Source organism: Vanellus vanellus, assembly GCF_965231255.1.
Source record: "Vanellus vanellus genome assembly, chromosome: 5".
Lineage (NCBI taxonomy): Eukaryota > Metazoa > Chordata > Aves > Charadriiformes > Charadriidae > Vanellus > Vanellus vanellus.
In genome coordinates, this window is record NC_138910.1 from 33,060,085 (window position 1) to 33,079,998 (window position 19,914).

The 19,914-nt window shown below is 42.1% G+C and overlaps 1 protein-coding gene across 1 annotated transcript in view; it reads left to right on the forward strand.

The window, feature by feature from the left end:
* Positions 1 to 5,763, forward strand: part of ANKRD44 (ankyrin repeat domain 44) — a gene marked incomplete at both ends in the record, with an annotated part of 75,140 nt that extends 69,377 nt beyond the window's left edge. The window contains 4 exons of the mRNA XM_082483737.1: positions 706 to 788; positions 2,017 to 2,099; positions 3,229 to 3,320; positions 5,498 to 5,763. Coding sequence (XP_082339863.1) covers positions 706 to 788; positions 2,017 to 2,099; positions 3,229 to 3,320; positions 5,498 to 5,763 — 524 coding nt within the window. The remainder of the gene's footprint in view (positions 1 to 705; positions 789 to 2,016; positions 2,100 to 3,228; positions 3,321 to 5,497) is intronic.
* Positions 5,764 to 19,914: the final 14,151 nt, after the last annotated feature.

The following is a 19,914-nucleotide window of genomic DNA, read 5'->3' on the forward strand; positions in this document are numbered from 1 at the left end:
GGAGGTCTGTAAGAAGCTACCTTTACATGTGTAAAATAGTTATTTTTCTTCTCAGTTGTTTCTCAGCAGTCTTAGTGAACATTTGCAATAACAAACTTGAGTCTCATTTTCTCCTAAGAGCGTGAAGGGAGGAGTAATTCTATTGTCCTGTTTACTTCCTTGATTTTACAGAGCCGTAAAACTGCACACTCTGTTATAGGGAGTTCTATTCTTACAATGGCAGCTCTCAGCAGCTGTTTGTCCAAGCTAGACTATATACTATAGACATAAAGATTAGGGTCATATTGGCTTAACAGAATTCCCTTTTCTCTAGCTTCAACAGCACATGCTGCACCGTAAATTCGTTATATCCACTTAGTCCTCTCAAAGCAGAATCCACAGCTGTTCTTAGGAGAAGGTGACTCAGGCAGTACTTGCTGACCTGCAAATGGAGAAGTTTGTAAATAAATTAGGTGAATATATGTTTGACAGTTTGAGGCACAGCAAATGAACCGTTTGCTCTACCTTTGCTTGCTGGTTAACTGCTCAAGATTAGTCTGTTCTCATTCATTATTTTCACTTCATGTTCATAAAGTTTACATCACATAAAGGCTTAATTGATTAGCACCTATGCACACATATGTTGAAATAGTAATTTTTTTCCTCTGTTTTTACATGTTCACCTGCCCATTGGGTTTGTTCGTTGATTTCTATTCTATACCTCAGACTTTTTGGTCAACATTGCCAAGGCTGACCTGACATTGAAAGATAAGGAGTTGAATACATCTTTGCACTTGGCTAGCAGTAAAGTAAGTTGAAGACCTCTGTATGCTTCTATTCTCTTCACAGTCGTATGCATGTGTGTGTTCACACTCCTAAAAATATTTCTGCAATGGAAATGTGATGGTCGAATTTGTGAGGAGGGGAGCATTGTTCCAAGCTTTGTCTCAAGTCTGTTTCAAGGTTTGGTAAATTGAGAAATATGGATGCCTCTTATGACAGCTGAAACATAAGGAAGGGAAACAAAGAGAAATACTGGCAAATCCTTTGAGAGTTTACCAAATAATCTCATTGTAAAATAACTTAACATAGTTTCAGTGGCAAAGAAAAAAAAAAAAAAGTATTGTTGTTTTTTCTTGCTCTCCAATTTCTGTGGAAGGAACCCGAAATCTTCCCTTATGCTCTGTAGCAGTAAAACCAGAGGCATTGATTAGGTTGGTGGTGGTGTCTTTTCCCACCCTTTCTTCCTCTTAATTCCAATTGCTACTGCTGTTTCTGCAAGAAAAAAATACCCATGGGATTCTGTCTCCTGGGCCTTTTTCTTTTGTTCCTATCCACAGATTGGATTCCAGTGTGATAATGTTACTCCAGTTTCTGCAGACACATGAGCCTCGCTGAATTCTCAAGGTCCTTCAGACAGCTGTTCACGTGCCAGGGCTGTAGGCTCGACACCTGTGACTTGCTGTGGCTGAAACAGTATCAGAAATAAGGCCCAGATCTGTATTATTTCCAAAGTTTCATTCTTGGAGCACTCACACTAAAGGGATTTCATAGTAGCTTATTAATAATACAGAAGAGTGTTTAAAGACTCAGAAAGTATAGTATTAGTTTTTGAGATTAAACGACCTCTTTCTATGTTACTATGTAGTTTAATAAATTATCCATTGAATGCTGTCTCAGGAGAGAAGGCAGTCTTTGAAAGCTGAGGGGGTTGTCCTGGTTTGGGATGCCCCACGTCCCCAGCAGCCGGTTCGGCCTAAACCACAACAGAGGTGAATTCATATATAATGAATGGAGGGTTGAAAGACAGGTGAATGTCTAAATTTCTAAATGTGCTAAAGCATGCTAGCAGTGGTGGTTTGTAAATGGTGTTTTAAGGCTCCTACAGTTCACCGACTACACATCCTTATAAGATGAGTAGTATGTTTTGTATTTCAAACTGAGATATTAAATTTCAGTTTTATGTGTAACATTTCTTTTGCCTCAATTACAAACTCCTCAGCAAATTAACACTATTTGTTATTTTCCCAACTACAGGGTCATGAAAAATGTGCCTTGTTAATACTTGACAAGATACAAGAACAGAGCCTTATTAATGCAAAAAATAATGCATTGCAGACGTAAGTATAGCCTGATCCTCTCAAGTTCAGCTGACTTACCAGAAGTTTCTGATTGAGCATTTCAAATTCATGTCTCAGATTTTTTCATAGAACAAAAAAGTTAATTTCTGATTTTTCGGAGTGCTTGCCCTTGAAAAGACTAGATTTGTACTGCACTTTCACTTTTAATTTTGATTCCTTTGATGCCAATTCTATTCATGGTCTGGTGGAAAAATTATATGAGGTCATTTATTTGAAGACTATTTCAAAATGTCTATTAATCATGTGAATGTGTAAGTATACATCTGGCATTTCCTAGTTTTTTCAGCTCCACTTTAAATCTAAATAATTTATCTAGACTTAGGATGGTACACTTAATTTTCAGAGGGTTTCTTTTAGGTGATATTTTATGTGCAACTCCCATCCATACTATATGTTATCATCAGAGTTAGAACCATCGATATTCTTACTCCAGCTGCAACTGTTTGACAGGTATGTGGGAATCCCACAGGAGGAGATTCAACCGTGAGTTCAGGTGGCAGATCCTCTAGTGCTTGCAGAAGAATTCATTCCATCTTAGCCCTTTTTTCCCTCCTTCCAATATGAAATTGTTTCTCCTGTCCCCCTAGCTGTCGCCAAATGGGAGCATTGGGTGTTGGCCCAGGAAAGGAGCACAGCAGGGGTTATTTTTAATTTCCAGCTGCTCCGCAGGAGCAGAGATTAGCAACTGAGTATTCAAGGATAAAAAGGCAATATAATAATTTTGAACAGTCTGTAGCAGCCAGAATTAAGGATTCAAAAAAGGTATTTCTTCAGTCTTAGATTCATTTTCTTTTTAAATGTCAATTGTGCACCACAAACAGCGGAAACATAAGAGCTTTTTAAAGAAAGTCTTTAGACTGGAAAGCATTATGCAATCTTTGTGTATGTGAAGGTAATTATATTTGTCCTGCACATATGTTTTATAGATGGAGAATATGAGGATTATTTTAAAGTCTGTAATATAATTTAATGTCTACAATATAACTGTAATGATTTGAAAAAGGAAAACATTCTCTTTCTGATGCTGGGTACATTTTAAGAATTACCTCACTTTTTTTAGGAAGTCTTTTTTAAACTGAGCTTGAATTTAGTTGTTATGTTTTTGTAGACCTCTCCATATTGCTGCACGAAACGGCTTAAAGATGGTGGTTGAAGAGTTGCTAGCCAAAGGGGCGTGTGTCCTAGCAGTAGATGAAAATGGTAAGTAAATAATACACTTTGACAATCTTCAGTAGGACCCAACAGGTAATTTTACAACAGACTGAAGCAATAGACTTAAAAGCTGATGATAGACATCAATGATGCTTTTATCCTTCCAAGAACAGACAATGAGTTGTGTGAGTACCTATTAACAAAAAACGAGACTATTTTTCTTTAATATAAAAATGTATTCTAAACATCACAGCGGTCCCTTTTACTATTCATTTTGCATGTACTGTCAACAGCTAGTCTTTTTTAATGCTTGAGTGCAGTGGTAACTTGAATTTCCTAAACATGCAAGTGGCACCGGATAATTCTGACGCCTTGCAGAAGAATTAAGGATTATGCATTCAATCAGCGCATGTTTTAATGGGTAGGAAGAAAACCATCAACATATGTTTGATTGTGTTCTAGTTCATTCTGAGATCAAAGCTTATGTTTACCAATTGTCTGACCTAATCCGAGATGGAAGTAAATTACTGTTGCCTCATAAAATACATGATTAGTTAATAAATTTGATAATTTTGTTTCAGATCTCAATGAAGTCCTTCCCTAAACACTATAAAGCCCATAGAGGGTTGTGCTTCTATAATTATTGTTTTCAAAAATGTCTTCCTGAAATAAGTTGGTCTTTCTTACAATACTGACTTCATAGCATTAATGTAACAATTCGGTATCTCCATCTTCCCATATCTGTAAAGTAACAATAATAATACTCACCCATCATTACAAGACATTTGAGATCTATGGATGAAAAGAACTGAGTGGTGAGTATCTACTATTAACCAAATGCTACCTAGATATACTCGCATGAATGAGTTCCGCTGAAGTCATCTGGCCCTGACCTCATTTTAAAGATAGGAGACAGAAAAATGAACCAGACTAGCTTTGAACCACAGTTTTTATCATTAAAACTGTACATACAGATGCAGCTAATTTGCATGTATGTCACGAATGAAAACTAAGTTTAAATTTGGTACATATTTAATTTTTCTAGGAACAACTGCACATGCAGTTTAAAAGAGAGAAATTTAAATACAATCTTAGTATAAGTACAACTCTAAAGAATATTCATGCTTGGAACTCAGTGGAAGAGGAAACTCCATTTAGGGTATGCATTCATTGCAGCCAGTGCTTAAATGTAGGTAGTTTGCTACAAAACTGTGCTCACACTTGTCCACCAAACTCATCTACGCTGCAGGTGTTCTCAGCTTACTTGAGGCAGCAGTGGTGGTCATTGCCTCAGATTAGTATTGCTGCAGCACTTAAGCTTTAGCCATCTTCAAAAGAATTCATTTGCTTTTAGTATATAAAGGAGGACTTGTTAGAAAGTGCTGGAGTACTACACAGCAGCCTGAAAAATGTATAGATAGCAAGTGTAATCAGCATACTGGTTTCCAAGACTTGTATACGTGAAGAGCTGCTTTAGGACAGGAGCCACGTTAAACTGCAGTGAAGACAAACTTTTAATATCTCCCCAGTTCTTCATTTTACTGGCATCTGTAGAATATTAGCTTTGTATTTAAAGCGTATGCCATGCTTTCTGAATACAGTCATTATTCTTCTAACATAATGTAAATTTGAGTAACTAAACATCCACGTAGTCATGACTGCTATACGTGTACCATGTGCACTGGTCTAATTCTTTTCTCTCATAATTTAATTCCTAAATAAACTGCTTTCTGAGTTGAGTAGATACTCAATTGATGAGTCTTTCAAATCATTTGCTTATTACTTCAAAATGTTTTTAAACTAATATCTTTTATGTTCTAATGAAAGTCATTGTTCTCAGAATGAGACTTGTTCATACGCACAGAAACTAAAGCCGGTTTCTGTCCCTGTTGCTGTACGCCCCATGTTCTGTATTCATCATACTGTCTGTGCTGTGGAACTGTGTTTAGCCAGTGCTTGTATTCATATCGTGAAGTCTGTTTGCTGCCTGATTTAAAAAAAGATACTGCTTGTTGTGGTCACAGTGATTTAAATGCTCCACAAAGTGTGTACTTCCCCAGCATGTCTAATTTAAAATAAGTAACATACCCCTGTTGCCTGGCATGATTGTACCTGAACATACATCTCCTGCTTACGACGTCATCTAGAGATGTATATGAGGAATGCTCAGTGCCATTCTTAGTACCCTTAGTACTAACCATTGCCTTGTCTGCATTTGTGCCCAGGTCATACGCCAGCCCTGGCTTGCGCTCCTAACAAAGACGTGGCTGACTGCCTGGCACTCATTTTGGCTACCATGATGCCTTTTTCTCCTTCCAGTTCAATGACGGCTTTCAACTTCGTTTGTTTTAAAAAAGACAATTTGGGCAGGACGCATCTCTGCGATGGCTCCAGTATGGGTAGCATTACCTCTTACAATAAGCCCTTGAGTAATAACATAGGAACAGAGGATGGGTACAATGAAAATGATTCGGATTCTGAAACATTTTGACTTTTTGGTATTCAAAATCTTTTTTTCATTATTATTTCATTTCAGCTTTATTTTTGTCTTTTTAAACAGCTTAAATCCCATGGCTATATTCTTAACTATTATTCTTGACAAGTAGCTATTGAAAGATTCCTAGTGTTGATGAGAATCAAGCCTTTAAATAACAAAATATGAGGGATTTACTGGAACATATTCCCATTAATGTTCTGCAGCTTTTCAGCTTCCTGATGTTTTCTTTAGGCCCTAAGTGCCCCTGTGGAAAGTCTCTACCTCTTATTTTAAGTAGAAAAAGAGAAAATGCCTTTTTTTCTTTTGGACAGCACAAATAAACAGGGAACTGTTTGTAAAAAGTTCTTACATGTTTTAGCTGCACCTTTAGTACACAAACATATTTCCAGTGTAGCCTCCATAGATTTGAGCGTCACCCCTTTCCTATGTCCGTCTGTTTCCTGCTTCCAGGGGCTCTGTTAATTAGATTTTTTTTTTTTACACAAACCAAAGGTAAAGTAGTACATCTTAAAACTGCCTGTATTACTTTTCTACAGGAAATTAATCCTTTTACATTCTGCATGTATTGAGCACTTAAACATACGGAAGGCACTTTTTACAGTTCTTAGTTGCAGCACGTAATTAGAAAAATATCGTTATAAACTCTTTAGGCCAAATTCTCCTTGTCTCGCCATATTTTCCCACAGACATTAATGGAACCACTTGTGTAAACTGAAAATCACTTGGCCCTTATTTTTTTTTTCAATTCAGCACAAACATGTACAGTTTATTTGCACTACAGAATGAGGGTCATTAGATGTTTCTGTCACCTGAGCCATTAACCAAGAATCTAGTACCGGAAAAAAAAGGGGGGAGGGAGGGAAATCAGGTGTAGACAAAGGTGTATGTAAAAGTTTATAACGACTTGCCAACTTATATGGATTTTTTTTTCCTTTTCTATGCTTAAATAACTTATTTTTACTGTAAACAGTATCAAATTTTAAAATACTTTTGCAGTGTTTGGATTAACAGAGCAAAGGTAAAGCAATGAAAGCATAACACCAAAAGTTGAAATACCAAACACCAGAAAACATAGCAGCGTACCATGCAGGGGATCGGAGATAAATGCTAAAAAAGCCTATTGTCACCAGCTTTTAAAGCAATGTCAACTTTGTGAATATGTTTACTCCTTCTGCCAAAGTTTCTAGGTCAAATGGACCACGACCCTCCTCTGCAACAGATGTACAAAAGGAAGAATGAGACTTTGTAAACAAAACCAAACAAAAATAAACAAAAAGCTATCATGAACTAACCAGCTGTACCAAGAGGACCAAAATGCTTCAGTAATTAAATGGAAGACTTTGCTACTTTTATTTTTTTCTTCAAATGTGAGTGACATAATGAAGTAGTTTTTATAAACCATAAAAATATAAACTTTTGAGCTAATGAGTAGTCTTGAGTGAATTTTACATTTTATGACGCAGGTTTCAAGTTGACATTTGTAACTGATGATGTGTTGACCACAGTTGGGCTTTTTTCCAGACTAAAGAATATGTTCGTATACTTTTAATGTAAATGTGTTTATATTTATTTGAAATGAAACAAATGCCCAGGAAAAATAACTATGGCTTGTTCTCCTAGTTAGCATTTGTGCATACTGTTTGGCATGATGCGAAACGAAATGTGAATCTAAGCAAGACTGATGGCCCGAGTAGAAAAAGGAAGGGCTGATGCCCTTCCGGAGAGTGTCCATCTTCTTGTATGGAATGCAAAGATTAAGTCCACAGGATATATGGGTAAAAAGCAGAAAGCAAACCACCTTCCCTCATTTAAGAGCATAAGACAGGGATCCAACCCCTTGCTAGACAAGTGAGAGAACACTGTACAGCTACAGTAAAGAGGGGAAAAGGTAGGGTAGGACAGGGTCAAGGTGTTAAAATCCCCGTGATTTACACTCAAGCTGTCTGCAGGCCTACAGCTGTGCTGGGAGGATGAGATGCACTTCCTCAGCGCACACTTTTGGCAGGGTAAATAAAAAGTAAGGATTTTTATTTTAGTTGCAGTTTTTAGCCATGTTCCACTGAATTGTTAAAAATCTGTTGGCAGATTCCAGTTCTTTAACTGGGAAAAATATTTCTATATTGAGTTTATTTTGCCTTGTTAAAATTAAATATTGTTTCCTTGAACATTAACAAATTTTCAGTGTTTACAACAAAAAATCACAAGGGATAGCGTCTCTAAAGGTGAAAATTTCTTTTCCTTCAACTCTATATTTCCTGCAGTAGAATGACAGAGCACCTGAAACTCTGTTTTTTTCCTCCGAAATAGCACAGAATAACATTTTTATGATCGATTTTTCTCAATGTTTTTGCTTTCAGAAGTTGCAGAATAGCAATAACGACCTTATTCTAAGCACTGAAAATAAGATATCAGTTGTTAAAGTTTTCAGTTTCAGTGTCTGTTCAGAAATGAATAGAAATCCCAAATTTTCTTTTTTTTTTTTTTTTATGTGGAATGATGGCACTGAAAACAAATAAACAAATGGGAAATGGCTGCCACCTTCTAACAGCAGAACAAGCCTTTTAATCTTATTTTCACTAGAAGTGTAGGTAGGCTCCTTGGCAGGATTAGTTATAAGTCTCACCCTGAAATACAGAAAGTTAAGCTATCCTTCATGAAGTTGCTTCATTAGGAGAAAACCAGTCCTCTTTACAAAGAGGATGTTGTATTAATTTAAGCAGCCATTAAAAAAAAAGTCAGTATTTTTACTTGCTACCGTACAGAGTTACTGAAAATACTTCTGTATATTTGCAATACCTCGTAACTCTGGTAATTGCATAGCACAACGACTGCTGCCTCTTAATGATGACATTATAGAAGCACAGGCGATTACTGAATTACTTTGATCCTTCTAGGAACCAAATCTAAACTTTACTGATTAAACTTTTCTGTAAACCAACAATGATGTAAGTATGCAATATTCCAAATATCATAGAAACATATGATTTGTTAGCATCTTAAGGGCATTGCGAAAGTCATGTTTTGAGTACAGTGTATTTAGGAGGAAAACTGTCACGAGTAAGACACTTGGAAGTACTCAGTATTGGCCTATCCCACATCTCACATGAGTTACCAAAATCCCTTTTTTGGTATGCTAGTACATTAATCTGTAACATAATTTATCGCGTGTAGAAATAAGTTTGTAATTTAGGGCAGGTATTTAAGCATGGGAATAATTTTACTCTTGTAAATAATCACCTTGCCTTTCTGTGGACTTTTTACAAGAGTAGAGTTAATCATATATAATTGTTGCACTTAACCCTGGATCTTGCAATTTACAGTGGGTGGACGACTTCCATGTCTGCACCAAGCAAAGGGTATTTGGGGGAGGGCAGCCACCTGCCAGGCTGTACTGTCAGGATTGTTTCATCCTGTATTTTAGCCACAGCTGCAGGATGGGGTCCCAAGTCGCTCTCAAAAATACTGAGTTACAACCTCCGGACTGCCTGAAATTGCTGTGAAATAGCTCAGGGGATTTCTGTTCATCGCTACTAAAAGGGCGCCATAATGTGTTTGGTACTTTTATGCAGTAAACAACTGCCAGATCATTGAATTAGAACAAACACATGAAATGAATTGTTTATCCATTGTACTGTTGAGAAACTTGGTTATGTATCTTGAGGATGATTTTAAAAAAATTGTGATTTTTATTCTTAGTCATGTAAGAAATATTAGAGTGCCTTTTTATATTTGTGTATTATGGAAATGTTTTGTGAAACTCGGGTTTGTTTTTTTTTTTTTTATTTGAGTGTTATAAAAGCAATATATTACCAGTAAATTTTCATTTCAGACCTTCTTTGAATGTATAAAGTGTTTCTTCTTTTCATATGTTCTACCTGCATTGAAATGAAAATATGCTAAATTTCTATAGGAATAATGTATAATTTTTGCAGTGCTGAAAATGCTTTCTTATTACACAAAAAGTAAACCTTAGGTCAGTGTTATAGGAAAGGGCGTTTTAAACTAGTGACAATCTGAGTGTGTGTATAAAATGTAATTTTATGCGTTTCTTATGCAGTGATCTACATATTAAAGCCAATATCTTATGTTTTGTAGGTTTTGTCTTATATTTTATGCTTTAGCATGTGCAATATATCTTTACAAACCATGGTGGTATGAATCTGGTGCCAGTGTTATATTTTGCATAACATTTGTAATAAACAATATAAACTATTGTTTGATGGTTTCAGTGGGGTTTTGTTGGTATTGTTTGCTTTTGTAAATTGAAGTTTAAGGACTTGGGTAAATGTCACATACGAAATGAGCAAAAAGATTTACTTCAGTGAATGACTTGGAATTCAACCTGAATCTTCTCAAGCACAGTTTAGTAACTTTTTCAACTACTGAATGCTGTATTAATGTAATGAAGAACCCTAACTGTAAACTACTATTGAAATGCATTCAGATGGTTATTTTTACAAATAAAAATGGTACAAATACTGTCGGAAAACTGAGTAAATTTTCTTTTAAAGGAGGGGGAGAGGCTTATTTATTTAGCAGCAGAGATGAAAAGTGCAACTATATGTATTTCTATCTTGTACTTCCCTCATGTGTAACTACCCCTTGTCTTAGTAAATTGATGTATTGCATCTCCATTGATGAGAAAAGAACAGTAACTTTTTTTGTCAGTTGCTAAATATTTCACTGTTAGTTTTCACTGACAACCAACACCAGCAATCGTGGGTTTGTCATGCAGCGGGTTGGGGAGGCTGTTCCAGAGACTGAAATCCAGCGATGAAAAGTGCCAAAATATAGTAAAAGATAGTAAGTGGTTGGAAGTGCTTAATTAAATTAAAAAGACCCTTCCCTCCAAAGCCAAAACACCACCACCCACGTCTTTCACGTGTTGACTGCTTGAAGCTTTATGGATGTTGTCACTAAACTCCTAACCAGGCCGGGAACCTTGAAAGCACCCCAGCAGCGGGGTTCGCAGGTTTATTTTGGGGGAGGGCCGTCCCCCGGTGGTACGCTGCGCTGTGCTGCGGGGCGCCCCAGGCCCTTTACAGCGGGGGGTACATCCGCGCGCCCCGACACCCGGGGGGGGGGGGGCGTTTTGGAGTCGGTAAACGGCGACGAGCAGCCGGCACCGCCTGAGGCCCGGCTGAGGGCGGCGGCGAAGGGGTCTCCTCAGGCGCTTCAGACCGGGGCGGCGCCCGTTCAGCAGCAGCGGCCCCGCGGGCCGGAGGCGGCTAAGCGGGCGCACCTCAGCGGCAAATGCGATGACTCGACCTCCCTATCATGGCGGACACGCCTTCCCCCCACGCAAGCTACCGGCTGGGGGAAGCCCGTCGGTAGGTTCCTGACCTCCCCGTAATGGCGCCCACGCCCGCGACATGGCGGACGACCCTCCTCAGCCTAGCGGAGCGGCGGCCAGCCAAGCGCAGGACCTTCCCAACATGGCGGCCGCCCTCCCGCTGCCGGCGGCGGCCAGGTTGTGGCGCCCGCCTGCCCGCCCCGCCTCCCGGGCGGTGGCGCTCCCCGCCCCGCCCCGCCGTGCACTGTCTGTGCTCGGAGAGCCCGCGGGGGAACGAGGGCTCCGCTGCGCGGGGCGCGATGGGGAGGGCGGGCCGCCGGTTCCCCGCGGTGGCGGCGGCGGTCTTCTACGGGGCGCTGGCGGCGCTGGTGCTGTTAGGGGTGCAGGACGTGCTGTTCCTCTACGAGGAAAACCGGTGCAGCATGACCTACATGTACGAGTATCCCGAGTACCTGGTGAGTGCGGCGGCGGGAGGCGCAGAGGGAGCGGTGTAACAGGTGGGGGGCCCCCGCCGGTCCCGCGGCCTCGCCGCTGGGCGTGGTGCGGCGGCCGTTGGGGCGGGAGGCGCGGGAGCCGCTTGCCTGAGGCGAGGCTCTCCTGTGGCTTCTCTCCTCTGCCCCGCCGCGGGGAGAGGAAAACGGCCCCGAACGCGCCCAGACGAGGGAGAGCCACCGCGCAGGCGGCTCCTGACAGCTCCCGTAACTTTCGGGTTCGCTAACTCGCCGCTTCCTGAGGCGGCCTCCGCGGAGCGGCGAGCCATACGTGGTGCAAAAATCGCTTTAGGTTGTTTGAGGAAAAAACGCGCTGCTTTGGCTGCCTCGTGCAATGGTGCGTCTCGGGTAGCTACAGAAGGGAGAAGCTGTCTACCTGCAAAGCAAGGAGGTGTTACTGCCACCCGTACATAAGAAAATGACGGGAAAAGCTTCCAAATTTATAACCTGTCGATGCCTGAAATTACCTGTAGTCCTGGTGAAACCGGTCGTCCAAGCTTTTGCAAAGGAAGAGCGCTGGGGCAGGTTCTCTGACGGCACTGTTAAGTGCCCAGGAGGTTAGATCTTGTACTTCTTGGTCCTTTTTGTGACTTGAGTTGCTTCACGCTCTATAACGTCCCCCAAAAAGTGAATAACCGAGATTTAAATGTGAGTGTATTTCTCATGCTAGTGAGCAGTAGTGCAAAGTCTTCTCGGTGAGCACTTTGCAGGTGGCACAGTCCCACAATGTACGGGGGAACTTGTAAACTTGCCTGAAGTCCCTCTCGCTTTGCTAATGAAGTCTTTTAGAAACCTCATTGAACACCTCTTTGAAAACTCTGAATCAGTTTGAGAGAGAGGACTGCTGATGGAACTGTTGTTTTCTAGACATGGTATTATGGCTTAATAGCAGTAGGATATAAATGTGTGAGTATATGTAGATTCACTGCTACTACTGCATGCAGTTGCTACAAAAAAATTCTCTTTTTAATAGTAGTTCTTACTACAGGATTTTCTGTCCTATTAAAAGCATCCCAAAGCATAATTTGTTGGCTTTTTAACATTCATTCAGAATTATCTAGGATATAATCTATGTTGGAAAAAATATGAAGTATTCTAAATAATATTCTGTTCGGAAGTAGGTTGCAAGCTGGCTTGCATAGTAAAGAAGATCTTAAAGCAAAACCTTAGCACGTAAATTGGTAATGAAGCAGCAAGTTAATTTTTGGATCAATTAACCTTCATTTTCTAACCTTGACATAGTTGTGTTAGCCTACAAAAGAGAATCTTGGTATAGTTACAAGGCTTGTTTTGTCAGTGCTGTAGGACAAATTTTTTTAAGCGTTTACAAATACTTAAAATACTACATGGAAAGTTTTCAGATCTCCTAGCAGCCAAAACCTACTTCAGCTTCAGTCTGAAGCCAACCAACGGAAAGTTACTAGTAAAATCTGTGTGAAGTTATTGGTGGTTGCATGAAATTCTCATCTGCCACCAACATCTTTTGTATTTACTCGTCATGTTGGGGCTTAAATTCTAAGCCTCTTTAGGCAAGTGTTGTGCTGGTAAGTGATACAAGGCTTAAGAGTAAGCAGTAGTTCCATTCAGGAGATGCAAGTCACAGCTGGCTGTATTACCTCTAAGAATTTCTATTTCCTGAATAGTAATCACTTTTACTGTGTGGAAAACAGTACTTTTTTTCAGGGGGGGAGAAACAATTAATTTGTCTGGGTTTGCGAAGGCATTACACTTTTCAAATACCTCTTTATTGTTGGAGGGGTTATTTGTTTTATTCTTAATGTCTTTGTAATGCTGGCATTGGTAGGAAACCACAAGGCAGGGATTTCAGGTGAAAGGTACCCATCCTCCCTTCTGGATTGGGCATCACATTACGAAACAAACAACTACTTGAGCAATTAAAACATAAGAAGTTTCCCCTCTTTCGTGTCTAACAGTGTGGGTTAGCTCACAGTCAAGCTAATACTAAGTAATGGAATCGGTTTGGATTCTTTTTTCTTTTTTGTACTTGACCATATTTTTTTTGCATGAGTTGTAGAATTGTAGCATTTGAATTTAACCTACTCTTGTCCTGTTCATCTAAGCTTGGTAAGAGCTCGGAAGTCAGTAATGAGGACTTTTTCACAGAAGCCTGATTTCTTTGGGAACCAGGGTGAAAAATGAAGCCTACGTTGACACTGTAAAAGTTACTGTAACTCATTACAACCAATTATATAACCAATGTCTTGGGAATTCAGAATTTAAAACCACTGTCATGGAACATGAAAGTCTGCTTTCTTTTGGAGCTGTGTTGCCATTTTGTTATAATATTTGAGCACTGTGATTTCCTGAAAAACCCAATATTTTCATAGTACAATTCTCATGGATTGTGTGGTTTCTTGCTTTTGACATTGACCTGAAGAAGGGCAGCTCAGTAATTTTATGTTCTGTAAAAGTTTTTGAAAAGACAATTAACTGGGAATATACTGTGGAAGAACAGCTGATCTGATCTGTCAGGAAGTCATATAAACATATCTTGATGGCACACTTAGTTTAGTAATGGAAACTGATTAATTGAAGGGTTTTTTTCACAGAATTTTGAAAGCCTTTGAAAAAAGAGCAGTAGAAAGGAATGAGAAAGGGAATCACGGAATCATGGAGTTTTCATAGTTGGAAGGGACCTCTAGAGATCATCTAGTCCAACTCCCCTGCTAAAGCAGGGTTGCCTAGAGCACATTACTCAGGACTGCATCCAGGCGGGTCTTGAAAATCTCCAGAGAAGGGGACTCCACAACCTCCCTGGGCAGCCTGTTCCGCTGCTCTGTCACCCTCACCGTAAAGAAGTGTTTTCTTGTATTTGAACGGAACTTCCTATGTTCTAACTTGTGCCCTTGTCCTGTCACTGGGAACCATTGAAAAGAGCCTGGCTCCATCCTCCTTCAACCCACCCTTTAGATACTTGTATGCCATAATAAGGTCTCCCCTCAGCCTTCTCTTCTCCAGGCTAAAGAGTCCCAGCTCTCTCAGCCTTTCCTCACAAGGCAGATGCTCCAATCCCTTGATCATCTTAGTTGCCCTTCGCTGGACTCGCTCCAGCAGTTCCCTGTCCCTCTTGAACTGGGGAGCCCAAAACTGGACACAGTATTCCAGTTGTGGCCTCACCAGTGCAGGGTAGAGGGGGAGAATGACCTCCCTCAACCTACTGGCCACACTCTTCCCTATGCAGCCCAGGATTCCATTGGCCTTTTTGGCAACAAGGTCACATTGCTGGCTCATGGATAATTTACTGTCTACCAGGACCCCCAGATCCTTCTCCTCAGAACTACTTCCCAGCAGGTCCGCCCCTAACCTATACTGGTGCTTTACATTCTTCCTCCCCAGGTGCAGAACCTTGCACTTGCTTTTGTTGAACCTCATTAGGTTCTTCTCTGCCCAGAACCTCATTAGGTTCTTCTCTGCCCAGAACCTCATTAGGTTCTTCTCTGCCAGAACCTCATTAGGTTCTTCTCTGCCCAGAACCTCATTAGGTTCTTCTCTGCCCAGAACCTCATTAGGTTCTTCTCTGCCCAGAACCTCATTAGGTTCTTCTCTGCCCAGAACCTCATTAGGTTCTTCTCTGCCCAGAACCTCATTAGGTTCTTCTCTGCCCAGAACCTCATTAGGTTCTTCTCTGCCCAGAACCTCATTAGGTTCTTCTCTGCCCAGAACCTCATTAGGTTCTTCTCTGCCCAGAACCTCATTAGGTTCTTCTCTGCCCAGAACCTCATTAGGTTCTTCTCTGCCCAGAACCTCATTAGGTTCTTCTCTGCCCAGAACCTCATTAGGTTCTTCTCTGCCCAGAACCTCATTAGGTTCTTCTCTGCCCAGAACCTCATTAGGTTCTTCTCTGCCCAGAACCTCATTAGGTTCTTCTCTGCCCAGAACCTCATTAGGTTCTTCTCTGCCCAGAACCTCATTAGGTTCTTCTCTGCCCAGAACCTCATTAGGTTCTTCTCTGCCCAGAACCTCATTAGGTTCTTCTCTGCCCAGAACCTCATTAGGTTCTTCTCTGCCCAGAACCTCATTAGGTTCTTCTCTGCCCAGAACCTCATTAGGTTCTTCTCTGCCCAGAACCTCATTAGGTTCTTCTCTGCCCAGAACCTCATTAGGTTCTTCTCTGCCCAGAACCTCATTAGGTTCTTCTCTGCCCAGAACCTCATTAGGTTCTTCTCTGCCCAGAACCTCATTAGGTTCTTCTCTGCCCAGAACCTCATTAGGTTCTTCTCTGCCCAGAACCTCATTAGGTTCTTCTCTGCCCAGAACCTCATTAGGTTCTTCTCTGCCCAGAACCTCATTAGGTTCTTCTCTGCCCAGAACCTCATTAGGTTCTTCTCTGCCCAGAACCTCATTAGGTTCTTCTCTGCCCAGAACCTCATTAGGTTCTTCTCTGCCCAGAACCTCATTAGGTTCTTCTCTGCCCAGAACCTCATTAGGTTCTTCTCTGCCCAGAACCTCATTAGGTTCTTCTCTGCCCAGAACCTCATTAGGTTCTTCTCTGCCCAGAACCTCATTAGGTTCTTCTCTGCCCAGAACCTCATTAGGTTCTTCTCTGCCCAGAACCTCATTAGGTTCTTCTCTGCCCAGAACCTCATTAGGTTCTTCTCTGCCCAGAACCTCATTAGGTTCTTCTCTGCCCAGAACCTCATTAGGTTCTTCTCTGCCCAGAACCTCATTAGGTTCTTCTCTGCCCAGAACCTCATTAGGTTCTTCTCTGCCCAGAACCTCATTAGGTTCTTCTCTGCCCAGAACCTCATTAGGTTCTTCTCTGCCCAGAACCTCATTAGGTTCTTCTCTGCCCAGAACCTCATTAGGTTCTTCTCTGCCCAGAACCTCATTAGGTTCTTCTCTGCCCAGAACCTCATTAGGTTCTTCTCTGCCCAGAACCTCATTAGGTTCTTCTCTGCCCAGAACCTCATTAGGTTCTTCTCTGCCCAGAACCTCATTAGGTTCTTCTCTGCCCAGAACCTCATTAGGTTCTTCTCTGCCCAGAACCTCATTAGGTTCTTCTCTGCCCAGAACCTCATTAGGTTCTTCTCTGCCCAGAACCTCATTAGGTTCTTCTCTGCCCAGAACCTCATTAGGTTCTTCTCTGCCCAGAACCTCATTAGGTTCTTCTCTGCCCAGAACCTCATTAGGTTCTTCTCTGCCCAGAACCTCATTAGGTTCTTCTCTGCCCAGAACCTCATTAGGTTCTTCTCTGCCCAGAACCTCATTAGGTTCTTCTCTGCCCAGAACCTCATTAGGTTCTTCTCTGCCCAGAACCTCATTAGGTTCTTCTCTGCCCAGAACCTCATTAGGTTCTTCTCTGCCCAGAACCTCATTAGGTTCTTCTCTGCCCAGAACCTCATTAGGTTCTTCTCTGCCCAGAACCTCATTAGGTTCTTCTCTGCCCAGAACCTCATTAGGTTCTTCTCTGCCCAGAACCTCATTAGGTTCTTCTCTGCCCAGAACCTCATTAGGTTCTTCTCTGCCCAGAACCTCATTAGGTTCTTCTCTGCCCAGAACCTCATTAGGTTCTTCTCTGCCCAGAACCTCATTAGGTTCTTCTCTGCCCAGAACCTCATTAGGTTCTTCTCTGCCCAGAACCTCATTAGGTTCTTCTCTGCCCAGAACCTCATTAGGTTCTTCTCTGCCCAGAACCTCATTAGGTTCTTCTCTGCCCAGAACCTCATTAGGTTCTTCTCTGCCCAGAACCTCATTAGGTTCTTCTCTGCCCAGAACCTCATTAGGTTCTTCTCTGCCCAGAACCTCATTAGGTTCTTCTCTGCCCAGAACCTCATTAGGTTCTTCTCTGCCCAGAACCTCATTAGGTTCTTCTCTGCCCAGAACCTCATTAGGTTCTTCTCTGCCCAGAACCTCATTAGGTTCTTCTCTGCCCAGAACCTCATTAGGTTCTTCTCTGCCCAGAACCTCATTAGGTTCTTCTCTGCCCAGAACCTCATTAGGTTCTTCTCTGCCCAGAACCTCATTAGGTTCTTCTCTGCCCAGAACCTCATTAGGTTCTTCTCTGCCCAGAACCTCATTAGGTTCTTCTCTGCCCAGAACCTCATTAGGTTCTTCTCTGCCCAGAACCTCATTAGGTTCTTCTCTGCCCAGAACCTCATTAGGTTCTTCTCTGCCCAGAACCTCATTAGGTTCTTCTCTGCCCAGAACCTCATTAGGTTCTTCTCTGCCCAGAACCTCATTAGGTTCTTCTCTGCCCAGAACCTCATTAGGTTCTTCTCTGCCCAGAACCTCATTAGGTTCTTCTCTGCCCAGAACCTCATTAGGTTCTTCTCTGCCCAGAACCTCATTAGGTTCTTCTCTGCCCAGAACCTCATTAGGTTCTTCTCTGCCCAGAACCTCATTAGGTTCTTCTCTGCCCAGAACCTCATTAGGTTCTTCTCTGCCCAGAACCTCATTAGGTTCTTCTCTGCCCAGAACCTCATTAGGTTCTTCTCTGCCCAGAACCTCATTAGGTTCTTCTCTGCCCAGAACCTCATTAGGTTCTTCTCTGCCCAGAACCTCATTAGGTTCTTCTCTGCCCAGAACCTCATTAGGTTCTTCTCTGCCCAGAACCTCATTAGGTTCTTCTCTGCCCAGAACCTCATTAGGTTCTTCTCTGCCCAGAACCTCATTAGGTTCTTCTCTGCCCAGAACCTCATTAGGTTCTTCTCTGCCCAGAACCTCATTAGGTTCTTCTCTGCCCAGAACCTCATTAGGTTCTTCTCTGCCCAGAACCTCATTAGGTTCTTCTCTGCCCAGAACCTCATTAGGTTCTTCTCTGCCCAGAACCTCATTAGGTTCTTCTCTGCCCAGAACCTCATTAGGTTCTTCTCTGCCCAGAACCTCATTAGGTTCTTCTCTGCCCAGAACCTCATTAGGTTCTTCTCTGCCCAGAACCTCATTAGGTTCTTCTCTGCCCAGAACCTCATTAGGTTCTTCTCTGCCCAGAACCTCATTAGGTTCTTCTCTGCCCAGAACCTCATTAGGTTCTTCTCTGCCCAGAACCTCATTAGGTTCTTCTCTGCCCAGAACCTCATTAGGTTCTTCTCTGCCCAGAACCTCATTAGGTTCTTCTCTGCCCAGAACCTCATTAGGTTCTTCTCTGCCCAGAACCTCATTAGGTTCTTCTCTGCCCAGAACCTCATTAGGTTCTTCTCTGCCCAGAACCTCATTAGGTTCTTCTCTGCCCAGAACCTCATTAGGTTCTTCTCTGCCCAGAACCTCATTAGGTTCTTCTCTGCCCAGAACCTCATTAGGTTCTTCTCTGCCCAGAACCTCATTAGGTTCTTCTCTGCCCAGAACCTCATTAGGTTCTTCTCTGCCCAGAACCTCATTAGGTTCTTCTCTGCCCAGAACCTCATTAGGTTCTTCTCTGCCCAGAACCTCATTAGGTTCTTCTCTGCCCAGAACCTCATTAGGTTCTTCTCTGCCCAGAACCTCATTAGGTTCTTCTCTGCCCAGAACCTCATTAGGTTCTTCTCTGCCCAGAACCTCATTAGGTTCTTCTCTGCCCAGAACCTCATTAGGTTCTTCTCTGCCCAGAACCTCATTAGGTTCTTCTCTGCCCAGAACCTCATTAGGTTCTTCTCTGCCCAGAACCTCATTAGGTTCTTCTCTGCCCAGAACCTCATTAGGTTCTTCTCTGCCCAGAACCTCATTAGGTTCTTCTCTGCCCAGAACCTCATTAGGTTCTTCTCTGCCCAGAACCTCATTAGGTTCTTCTCTGCCCAGAACCTCATTAGGTTCTTCTCTGCCCAGAACCTCATTAGGTTCTTCTCTGCCCAGAACCTCATTAGGTTCTTCTCTGCCCAGAACCTCATTAGGTTCTTCTCTGCCCAGAACCTCATTAGGTTCTTCTCTGCCCAGAACCTCATTAGGTTCTTCTCTGCCCAGAACCTCATTAGGTTCTTCTCTGCCCAGAACCTCATTAGGTTCTTCTCTGCCCAGAACCTCATTAGGTTCTTCTCTGCCCAGAACCTCATTAGGTTCTTCTCTGCCCAGAACCTCATTAGGTTCTTCTCTGCCCAGAACCTCATTAGGTTCTTCTCTGCCCAGAACCTCATTAGGTTCTTCTCTGCCCAGAACCTCATTAGGTTCTTCTCTGCCCAGAACCTCATTAGGTTCTTCTCTGCCCAGAACCTCATTAGGTTCTTCTCTGCCCAGAACCTCATTAGGTTCTTCTCTGCCCAGAACCTCATTAGGTTCTTCTCTGCCCAGAACCTCATTAGGTTCTTCTCTGCCCAGAACCTCATTAGGTTCTTCTCTGCCCAGAACCTCATTAGGTTCTTCTCTGCCCAGAACCTCATTAGGTTCTTCTCTGCCCAGAACCTCATTAGGTTCTTCTCTGCCCAGAACCTCATT